The 12,590-nt window shown below is 38.4% G+C and overlaps 1 protein-coding gene across 1 annotated transcript in view; it reads right to left on the minus strand.

Moving 5' to 3' along the window:
* The window catches only part of LOC124605419 (dnaJ homolog subfamily C member 16), a 172,365-nt gene that overhangs the window by 65,365 nt on the left and 94,410 nt on the right, over nt 1-12,590 (minus strand). Inside the window, exon 9 of the mRNA XM_047137074.1 lies at nt 11,718-11,890. Coding sequence (XP_046993030.1) covers nt 11,718-11,890 — 173 coding nt within the window. The remainder of the gene's footprint in view (nt 1-11,717; nt 11,891-12,590) is intronic.

The raw sequence follows: 12,590 nt of genomic DNA on the forward strand, positions 1-12,590 counted from the left end.
TTATAAACTTGGTTTTCTCAAATGGAATTTGGAGGCCAGTCTTCTGTACTTGTGCATTAAGCTCATTAATCTGTCTCTCAGCTGTTCCCATGGAATTAGAAAAGATTGCAAGATCATCTGCAAAAGCGAGACAATCGATTTCAAAATTTTGTTTCTTGTAACCCAGGCTGACACCATTTTTAAGTTCTTGGTTTTCCAGTTCTTTGCACCACTTATGAATCACCTTCTTGAGGACACAGTTGAAGAGCAGAGGTGAGAGCCCATCTCCTTGCCTCCCTCCAGTCTTTATTTGAGAAGCTTCTGATGTTTCTCCTCTAAATTTCACTTTTGAGGTTGTGTTGGTTAGTGTTTGCTGGGTTATCACTTGGGTCTTCTTGTCTAGGCCAAATTGTTCTAGAATTCTGATCAGGGTTTTACGATCAATTGAGCCGTATGGCTTTTTGAAATCCACAAAGGTGGTCACAACAAAATTTTTATTCCTGAGCTTCAGGTATGAAAGGAAGTATTTGAGGTTCATTACCTGTTCGATGCATGATTAACCCTTCCTGAAACCTCCTTGATACTCTTCCAGTTGTGGATCTAGTATATAAAGCTTTCGACAGAATCTTATACCTCAGTTATTATTAAATTTTTATATTCCTTTACATAATGAATTATCTGTTCAATATCCCTCTATACTTTCTCTGTCTCTTCTTCTTGTGCTTATGACATTGGCTTGTATACCCACACTATTGTTATTGGCATTGGTTTTGTATTGAGTGTGATGAGAATAAACCTATCACTGAACTGTTCACAGTAACTCACTCTCTCTGTTACCTTCTTTCTCATAATGCATCCTACTCCTGTCACACTATTTTCTGCTGCTGCTGATATTACCCTATATTTTTATAACTTTAGAAAACTTATCTTCTTTCTATTTAATTTCAAACCCCCCCACCACCACCACCACCACCACCACCTAGACTGAATCTTTGCATTTCCATTTTCAGGTGTTCTAGCTTCTCTACTACATTCATACTTCTGACATTCCGAACCTATATTTGTAGAATATTACCCCGTGATTGGTTACACAATCTTTTTCTAATGGTTACCTCTCGTTAGCAGTCCCCTCACAATGGTGATCTGAATAGGGCTACTAATCCATAACCATTTGTATGTGGAAAGATCATCGTGACACTTTTTCAATTACAGGCTACATGTAATGTGGATAAACATTACATGTCCTTGATGCAGGCACTTCCGCTGCCTTTTGAATCCTCAAGCCAATGATCAGTGGCAATTCTTCTGCATTTTAGGGGCAAATTCCCACCCTAAGGGTGAGAGGATCTCTTACCTTTGACCGCTTCTCCTCCCTCCTTGCAAGGTTGTTGGTAGAACTGGGGGTAATTCCTTCTATCGGCAGTCTTTGTCTGCTGATGACTTTTATTTAATAACTTGGGAAACAGGACATTTTGATTAGTTGTAACAGACAATATTCCTAGATCATGGTGATCTAACACTTCCCTTCAAATGTGGATAAATGGAAGGTAACGCCCATAATACAGAGAAATAATCCAGAAGTAAACAATTATAAAACATCTTGAGCATGTCACATTGTGTAAGTAGTTGTGGGTAATACTAAGAAGTGGCACGAAATGGGTTAATCACATGAAATTAGTACAGTAATACTTGATCAATGTAGAATGTATATACCGTATTTACTCGAATCTAAGCCGCATTCAAATCTAAGCTGCACCTGAAAAATGATACTCGAAATCAACGGGGGGGAGGGAGGGGGGGGGGGGATATTCCCGAATCTAGCGTATTTACACGAATCTAAGCCGCACCTGAAAAATGAGACTCAAAATCAAGGAAAAAAAAAATTCCCAAATCTAAGCCGCACCTAAAATTTGAGATTCGAAATTCAAGGGGGAGAAACGTTTTAGACCGCAGAAACGTTTTAGACCGCACCTCCAAACCGAAACAAAGTTGGTCTATTGTAATATGAGACAATTTAGGTCGAATGAATGACGATACAGCTACAGTAATTTGGTGCGTGTGGTAAACTTAGCAGTTAAGCTTTGCCACGTAGTCACTGCTATGCGTCAGGCACTCCATCCGTATTTATACTAGAGAGCCTTTTTCACGTGCTTCATCTGGTTTGAATTGATTGCTTATTTTTCTTTGATCTGATAGGTGCCGTTCTCTTTGTTATAGGTGTTTCCGTCACTCTAAGCTCAAAATGCATTATTGTACTGTGCCCTGCATTGTTTGTCGCATTTTGATAATGCGTGTTTACGGCCTGTCACCGCTCGCGGCATGGCTTGCTTTTGTGCACGCTACTGCCACTTACAATTTTAAAAAAAGAGAGAGGAATCATCTCATTAGTGAAACAATGGCAAGAGACTGCTATTTGTTGTTACTTACACTGCTGCTTTCTTTGATAATGATAAACAAGAACCACATAATAGACTGCATATGATAAATGTTCTGAACGAAAGTTAAGTGTAAATTTTTCTCCGTTTGAAAATTTTTGAAGACACCTCTTTAGTACATTACATTCTGCACAGAAATTTGAGTCATCTCAGGTTTAAAAATCTAGTCAGTTGCCGTGCTTCATTTCTGACTGTATCACTATTCAGCATAGGAATAATACGAATATTAACATGACATGATATATATATTCTTCCGCATTTGCTGGTGTCTCACTCTAGTTTCGTAGTTTATTAGGAAGACAGGATTTAAATGAGATAGCAGGAAGCACATAGGAACACATGGCAAAATGTTTACATTCGTATTATTCTTATGGTGAAGAGTGATTCACAATTCATAAAAGTTCCTATTAGCAACCATCTCTTGTCACAGGTACGAAAAAATTCAGAACGTAGAGTTGGCCATATTGACACACATCCCAAACAGTCTTGCCAGTCGGACTTACGTAGTACATTGAAAGGCTGCTACATTCGGAGATGAACAATACGGAATTTGTATTTACTTCGTTGGGTAAAGTATGAAAATGCAGTGGTCGAAACTCGGGGCAGAGAAAGAAGCTCATCTTCCACTTTTTTGTTTTGTTTTGTTTTGTTTTGTTTACTGACGCAGAGGTTTTGGCGCCAGTATTGATCTTTGTGCCTGCAAAGCATGCCTGTGTAGCGCTACATATATTCGACGGCAGAAGTTAGTTGTGGCGGCACCTACCAACATTTTTCAGAACTTCCGCTTACTTTGCACTCGATTCTAAGCCGCATGCGGTTTTTTGGATTACAAAAACCGGAAAAAAAGTGCGGCTTACATTCGAGTAAATATGGTAAGCTGCACCTAAAATTTGAGACTCGAAATTCAAGGGGAGAGAAAAGTTTTAGACTGCACTTCCAAATTGAAAAAAAGTTGGTCCATTGTAACAAGAGACACAATTTAGGTAGAACGGATAAAGATACAGCTACAGTAGTTCGGTTTGAGTCATAAGCTTAACAGTTAAGCTTTACCAAGTAGCCATTGCTATGTGTTAGGCACTCCGTCTGTATTTATATGGGTACTCTTCCTTTTTCACGTGCTTCGTCTGGTTTGAATCGATTGCTTATTTTGCTTTGATTTGATAAGTGATGTTCTCTTTGTTATAGGTGTTTACGTCACTCTAAGCTCAAAATGCATTATTGTACTATGTCATGCATTGTTTGTTGCATTCTGATAATGAGTGTTTATGACCTGTCGCTGCTCGCGGCATGGCTTGCTTTGGTGTGTGGTACCAAGGTTTACAATATAAAAAAATAGAGAAATTGTCTCATTAGTGAAACAATGGCAAGAGACTGCTATTTGTTGTTACTTACACTGCTGCTTTCTTTGATAATGATCAACAAGAACCAAGTAATAAACTGCGTATGACAGAAGACGTTCTGAACGAGAGTTTAGCGAAAATTTTTCTCCATTTGAAAATCATTGCAGACGCCTCTTTAATACATTACATTCTGCACAGAAATTAGTCATCTTAGATTTAAAAATCTAGTCAGTTGCCGTGCTCCATTTCTGACTGTATCACTATTCAGCATAAGAATAATACGAATATAAACATGACGTGATATGTATATTCTTCCGCGTTTGCTGTTGTCTCACTGTAGTTTCGTAGTTTATTAGGCAGACAGGATTTAAATGAGATAGCAGCAAACACGAAAGAATACATGGCATAATGTTTACATCCTTCTACATTTTCTTTTAATTTATTTACTGATGCAGAGATTTTGGCACCACTATTTATCTTTGTGCCTGCAAAGCATGCCTGTGTAGCGCTACATATATTCGACGGCAGAAGTTAGTTGTGACGGCACCTACCTACATTTTTCAGAACTAACGCTTACTTTGCACTCGATTCTAAGCTGTAGGCGTTTTTTGGATTACAAAACCAGAAAAAAGTGCGGCTTAGATTCGAGTAAATACGGTAATTCAGAAATCTGATCTAGCCGTACAAGTATTTCACTCCTGAGGCACTCAGAACACTTTTATAGACCAATTTTTTGTGTAAAGTGGAATGTGCCTAATGCAGAAATGGAACGCAAATTTTAAGACTTGATTGCAGAAAAAAGCTTATACAATACTACTGTATTACGGTATACCTTAGTTATTCATGTCTATGCAAGAATACTATTTTTAACATTAATATTGTAGAGCCCTGACAATGCTGTTATGTGAAAAGATGTGATTTATGTTCTGCTAAACAATGGTTTTACCCAGTAAGGTCAAGCTTTTCAAAGAAATGCACTACCTGCATTATTTTATGCCAGTTTCAGTTGATTTGTAGCACTAAGTGACAACATGATGTCAAAAAAAGTAAGTTGCTAACACTTAATGAAAAGATTACGGTAACCAAGGCAAGTAGAAAGACAAACTCTCTGGCACGACACAATGTTGTGTTTTCAAATGTGGTAGCACACAAATTTATGAAACATTAAGAAATAAGGATATGAGATATGACATGGGATGGAGTGATGAAAGACAATGGGCAAACAAAAAGAAAGACAAAGATGAAGGGAACTGAAGAAACTGATGAGACAGTATGGGAACAGTTTTTAAGTGCATGAGCAAAAGACATGCCTCTGTGTGGACGCATGTCGCAGAGTGAGACTGAAGTCGCTTAAGAGCTTGGGAATATGGAATTTAAGGCATCCACAGGATGGTTGGAAGTTTGAAAATTATACACGTCGTGTGGAATGAAGCTTGTGGAAAAGTTAAGTATATGCAGGGAAGTGTAGCAACAGAACTGAAGACAATACTGAAGGCAATACTGCACAATGTAACTGTGAATTATGACCCAAAAGACTTGTGCAATGTTGATGAAATGGGACTGTTTTTCCACACTCTGCCTTCAAAATCTCTAACTTGAGGAGAGAAGTGCATCAATGGGAAAATGTCAAAGGTAAGACTCATTAGACTGCTTCATGGGAACATATTAGCTGAAATGGAGAAGCCACTGATTATTGGAGAGGTGGCAAAACCTTGGTGTTGCAAAAACATAGATACCAGTAATGTTCTGACGTCAGTAATATTCCAGTCACAAGGCGAAGCAATAAAATGGCATGAATGGTGAGTGGTTTTATGGAAGAATGGCTGGGCTCTTTCAATGACAAAATGAAGAAAGGACATCACCAAGCTCTCTTTTTCCTAGGCAACACAACCTATCACCCTGAAATTATAATATCAAACATGAAACTGACTTGGTTCCCGTCGAATCAACCAGCCTATTACTGATGCAGTCTCTTATTCTTAGTGTTGAAGAAGCCAAAAGTGCATTTGCTCTTGCACAGTCAGTTTCTGTCCTGGATGCAGTAAATTGGATTGGCTTGGCAGTAATGGATATAAAGCCCAAAACCGTCACCAAGTGCTTCATCAAAGCGGGGTTTGGAGGTGGTGAACAAGACACTTCTGTACTCACCGAAACTCAAGAAAATGCAACAGCCACTTCTGAATTAATTCAAACGCAAAACAATTCAAGCAGTCGCGATGAATACATCTTAAGTGATGACTGTCAACTCACTCCACTTTTACTTAAGCAATTGATGATGATGACGAAACAAAGGAAGAAGAAGAGGAGCAAAATGATGTCCCTAGAAAAACTGATGCATGAAGAAACTATTGTCAGCATTAACGATCTATGCAATTTGCAGTGCACATAAATTCTGTGCAAAATGTTGCACAGAAAAAAACAATTTTGAATAGGAAATTCAAACATATTTTCCTCTTTGATATGTGGCAAAAAAATGTGAAATGTAAAGCAATTTCCATGGCTGTGTGAGTTGACCGTATGCCGCTGTGTGAGGCGGGTGACCTTGAGCGGGACTTAGCCGCTGGACGAGGCCGGGCGCAACACGGGCCCTAGTATTACTAAGCCCGTGTTGCTCGAAAATTCACTTCCGGTTGCGCAATATGCGCCGCCATTGCACTGGCGCGCGGGCTTACTTCCTGCCACGCCCATGTTGCTTGATATCAGAGTGCGCAGGAAGCTGCAGGCTGATTCGACTCGAGGCAGCCGCACGATACAAACAGCCATGCCGTACAGGAGGAGAATGTATAGAAGAAGGAGCAGATAGTCAGTGTACAAGACAGTGGACACCTTTTCAATTACACCTTGTATACAATGAAAATGGCTTGTCTGTTGTAACCACACATGTTCCATAATCCCTGTTCGGTACAACTCCAACTGCAAAGGTGCGATAAGAAATAATGTCTCTTTCATTGTAGGCCTCCAATCCTTGAAGATGTATATCAGTACCTCTTACAATAGCAATTGTTAACCATGAATTGCCACTAACTACTTCTGTTGTAGTACAAGAAAATTGAATCTTGCAACCAACAAAAGTAATAGGTCCTTGTAGTAACTCCTGTTGACCAGTCTCATGTATGTAAAACATTACACAAATTTAAAGTTACAGCAAAAATGCAGCAGACATGTCGTATTGTGTGTCAATTAGTGTAATAGTAAGTGAACATCTACTGTACAGGATTAAAGGTATGTAAATATGTGCATAATTACAAAATCATAATTTTGTGCATGGTACTTGACAAATTTTATTTAGCCTAGTGTGTTTTATGTAATCCAGAAACTTGCCTGATTTGGAAAGTTATTTTAGTCCCATACGATTCCATTGTGAGAGAGTTTTACTGTATTAGGAAATGCAAATGGAAGACTTTAGATTTATTGAAAGAGTTCTGGGAAAGAGCAGTGTGTACATAAAGAAAATTCTTCACAAGGCACAAGTGCAACCAATCCTAGATTACTGCTTCAGCATTTAAGAGTTTTATGAGGTAGGCTTGACAACAGATGTTGAACAAATTTAGATGCACACTGCTAATATTGTGTAAGTTTGGCACAGACCATATCAAAGTGTAAGAGAGAGTAAAATAAATGGGAAGCTTTGGAAGGCAGGAGGCTTAATTCTTCAGAAACCCTACTTGGTAAATTCAGAGAACCTATATCCAAGGAAGCCTGTATGATCATTCTGCTGCGACCATCACATATCTCATGTAGTGATCATGAGAACAGGACTAAAGAGATTAGAACCACATAGACTGTCAATTTCACCTCTCTCAACATGTTAACAAAATAGGACAGAAAATCAATAATGGTTTGATGCATCCTCCACCTTCCACGCACAGTGCCTTGTAGAGCATATCACGTGTGTTAAAAAGAAATGGGAATTTTTTAATTTAGCGTGTTGCCTTCATATCACTTGCACTTTTTTTCCAGTTTTGTACTGGTAAATGTGGCTGGAAAGAATGTCTATAGTGTTATCCATATCAGATTTTTAGTTTGTTCTCCGCTGTCAAAGAGGTTAGATGATTATTTATTTTATATGAAAATGAACCAGAGAATTTTTGATACAAGATTGGAGTAAGCACAGCAAGATATTACAAATGTTAAATATTGCTTTTGATGAGGAAAACACTGGTTTAAGAGTGGCATAAGCATTTCAAACGCCGTGCAGACAAGTGCCGGGGATTCCCCAGGGCATTGTCAACCGATGCAATTGCAGAAAAAGTGAAAGAAATAATTATAAAGGATCACCGAATCACAATCGTGGAATTTTCTGACAATGCTGGCATATGAAGGGTTTCATGTAATGAAATCTTTTCAAGTGGGTGTGGACCCGTGAAAGCAAGCTTTGTTCCAAAATTTTTGTTGCATTTTGAATAAACACAGCGACAAATACTTGGGAGTCACTAAATGAAGTCTACAATGATGTGAAACAAATGAACTGCGTCATTGAAGGTGATGAAACATGGGTTTACAGATATTATCCTGTAAATAAAGTTCAGTTGTCCCAGCAGAAACATTCCAGATGACAATGACTGAGGAAAGCTCCAGTGTGGTCACATACAAAGGTTATGCTCATTGTGTTCTTCGATTTTAACAGCACAGTGCACCACGAGTTCTCATCAGAGGGTCGAATGAACAATAAGGAGCATTACTTACAAATTCAACACAGTTTGCATGATGCAGTGTGGAAAACACTACCTACACTTGTAGCAAAACAATTCATAGCTTTTGCACCACATAATGTGCCTGCTCACACTTCATTATTTGCTTGTTAATTTTTGGCCAAAACAATACTGTAATGATGCCTTAGCAGACAATCTACAGACATGGTTCCAAGGGACTTCTTTCTGTCCCCCTCCCCACCCCCCAAAAAAAGAACTATCACTTTACAAGCATAGATGAGATTAAAATAAACCACCAAAAGTGCTAAAAGTTAACCCATATACTGAGTTCCAGATTAAAAAAAATAAAATAAAATAAAATAAAATAAAATTAAATTAAATTAAAAAAAACACCTGGAGAGGTGCGAGTATGACTCATGCACTATGGGATATTTACATTTTGTACTACGTGGGCACGGCAACCAAAAAACTGTCTATCTGCATGAATGGCCACTGACAAACTGTGACCAAAAAACAACTGGACCACCCGGTTGCTGATCACGCTGTCCAACATGATGTTCTTCATTTCACTGACTGCTTCACAACCTGTGACATCTGGATCCTTCCCACCAACACCAGCTTTTCTGAATTACACAGATGGGAACCCTTCCTGCAATATATCGCACGTTCCCCTTACGCTCCTTCCCTTTGTTTGTCATTGTCCTTACCCATCTAGCTCCTTCCCTGTTCCCATTCCAGCACTACACAGCCCTTTATTCCACCAACACACCCAGCCTTTTTACTACTCTCCTTTTCCACTACCCCCCACCCTCTCACTCTCTTCCCCGTCCTCCGTCTGACCTCCTGACTGCAAGCAGCTGCTCCACCGTCTTTCCGCCTTGTCCCTGCAAGCTCCCGCAGTAGTAGCACTTTAGTGTCTCTCACCCCCACCATGCTAGACTCCCCCCCTCCCCCCCCTGCTGCCCACCCTGTTACCTCTCCCATCCTCCACTGCTGTTTGTAGTCTCTCTCTCTCTCTCTCTCTCTCTCTCTCTCTCTCTCTTTCTCCTTTTTTTTTGACAAAGGCCTTGTGGGCCGAAAACTTACAGTATGATAGTCTTTTTGTTGTGCCTGTCTGCGACTCAGCATCTCCGCTATATGGTGAGTAGCAACTATCCTTTTCATATTTTTTTTCCATGTGATGTAGTTAGAAATTAACAATTTTTGGAGTTTTTCCTTTAGTTGTACTGTGCGTCGTTGCTTCTTGCCAAATTTCATGGTTGTTGGCAACAGGATGTACATTATAGGTATTGATGAGTGAGTTTGTAAGTATTAAAATATGCGACATAAAATGGCTGTGTCTTTGATTGCATTGACTTTGAAGCTACAATTTTTTATGCCACCAAGGGGCCATAGACAAAAGTATGTGATATAAATTTCAACTTGATATGTCTACATGTTCCTGAGAAAATGGGTTTTTAACAGTCAGACAGACAGAGAGACAGACAGACAAAGTGATCCTATACGGGTTCTGTTTTTCCAGGGTGAGGTACAGAGCTCTTATAATGGGATATTTTTTGTCTTTTTTTTTGAAAGAGTTTTATTTAACCACCTACATTAATGTTATTCCTTTTGAAATAGTTTCTATTGGATATTATACACTTACACCAGCATCCAAAAATAATTCTATGATCAACATTGTACACGTACTTATTTCCCATCTTATACACACAAAATATAGGTAAAACTGTTAAAACACCTAGAAGAGTTTGTTAATCATTACGAACTGGGATGCTGACTGTGAAGGCATTGCCAGTTCACACAACTGGTAAATTTAAAAGATACTGACTAGCCAATGACTTCATAAGCCAATACCAGTAGTGAAAACAAATAAATAACAGTCTCAGTGAAGAAAATTTTCAGTCCCTGAAACACTTCTGGACCTCAATATTTGAGATAGTTTTTAGCAATCTAAGTAATTTATTTTAGTCTTATCTATGCTTGTAAAATAATGGCCCTTTAAGGTTCCCAAAAATAAGGAAAAAGCCGCATTCATTCTATGTGGATTCACTATGGCTGAAAAAGCAACTAGCCAACCAGCAATGGGCAAAGTTATGTTTGTTATTTGGGACTGCCATCATCTAGTGCTAACACATCATGCTTGTAAGTGGGCAGAAGCATGATAAGAACATACTTCTGAAATCTCCTGAAAAGGCATTGGGAGGCTGTCAAGACGAAACTTCACAGGAAGCTGTACGACGCGGTGTTTTTGCTCCCAGAAAATGCCCCAGCACAACACACAGTCCCACAAGCTGTTTCTTTGGACAACCAAATTTAGCCTCACCCTCTCATATCTGCTGACAAAACGCCCACTGACTTCTTCCTCTTTCCTGTGATCCCTATGAACTTAGAGAATGAGAAATAGTGAAGGAAAATATATGGAACCACACAAAATTCTAAGAAAACAAAAACCACTTACACTTCTGAAGCAGATGGTAACTGTGTTTCACAAAACACTAATTACAACAGGATAAAAGCTTTAAAATAAATACAAATAACAAACACAATAAATGTGACAAAAATGGAGTAGGGTGGGAACACAGTGTACATTAAAAGCCACATGATTAGCTCTGGTGGTCCATCTGCTGCTGGCCCACTAATGTGTCATCCTTAGCAAATGGCATCAATGGATATCAGTACTGATGTGTATTGGTTAGCACATCTCTCTCCTCTCTCTCTCTCTCTCTCTCTCTCTCTCAGCAGTTAATGGTGGGCTTCCCAAAACAGAATCAGTACTGTTCCTTAAAGTACTTACTCAATTCTCCTCACAAGGCTGAATGTACCACATTTCAGTCATTTTAAAAAGAACAAATATTTGGTAGTATAGAAACTGAACTGAAGGACTCAGTGTGATAGCCAAGGCAGGCAGACCCCTCTGCCATAGAAGTAGGCAGTATACTTTAACTTCTTACATAAACTGTAAAAGTTTATCACCCATGAACATTTGCAACTTTGACAGTTTGCAATGTTCTCCATAATACATATGAAGCAATTGCCAAAGTGCAGTTTAACAAACTATAAGTGCCTGATAGCAATTTATTATCGATTTGTGTAATGAATACCTAATTAGTGCATATTAATGATTTGCTCTTGCTATTAGTTAGTAGTCTCTTCTCAATATCATTCCAAGTTCAATTAATTTTTCACAATTTACACAAGATATGTCATTATGTACCCTCCAATCACAATGAAGACAACTGTTCCTAAAAAGGACAGAAGTGGCAGCAACTGTTCCGTTGTTATATTGTATATATTAATTTTTCACTACTTACACAAGATATGTCATTATGTACCCTCCAATCACAATGAAGACAACTGTTCCTAAAACAGACAGAAGTGGCAGTAACTGTTCCTTGGTTATATTGTCTTTGAGGTAGTCCACGGCAGAAAAAACCTTGGCCAGTATGCGCATCATGATCCCTTGTGCATGCTCATCCATTAACTCCTGTTCAAAATGGAAACAGAATAATATACTTATTTTGACAATTTACAGAATGATTTAACTTAGACTGCAATACAACTACTTAACTAGTAAATGAATTCTGTCTTGGAAGCAAATGCTATTTTACATGATATTCTCTTCTCTCTCTCACCCCCCCCCCTTTCCCCACCCCACAAACACACATACACAAATGTGTTGTTATACGAGAGATAAAAAAAGATTCTTGACATGCATACATAGTTAAGACATCCTAGCAATGATAGCTGAGCAAAATGTTACATACTTTAGATTAGATTAGATTTACTTTCATTCCAATTGATCAGTAGTGAGGAGGTCCTCCAGGATGTGGAACGTCTCAGAAAAACAACAATACATGACAAATATTTACAACTAAAACAAATAAGCTAATGTACCATTCCACAGGTCCCAAGTGGAATGATCGTCATTTTTTAATGAACACTAAGAGTCATTTTACAAATACTAATGCACTGAATTTAAAATAAAAAAGTTTTTTATTTATTTATAAGGTAATAAACATGTAATACAACTACTGTAATACTTATTTACAATGAACACATGACTGCACTGAAATTGTGCAGAAGTTAGATTTCTTACTGCACATTTTTGTGCCCGGAAAACTTTAGCTTGGCTTGATGAATTACCCCAAAAAATAATCCCATATGACATTATGGAATGAAAGTAA

Source organism: Schistocerca americana, chromosome 3 (assembly GCF_021461395.2).
Source record: "Schistocerca americana isolate TAMUIC-IGC-003095 chromosome 3, iqSchAmer2.1, whole genome shotgun sequence".
NCBI classification, from domain to species: Eukaryota; Metazoa; Arthropoda; class Insecta; order Orthoptera; family Acrididae; genus Schistocerca; species Schistocerca americana.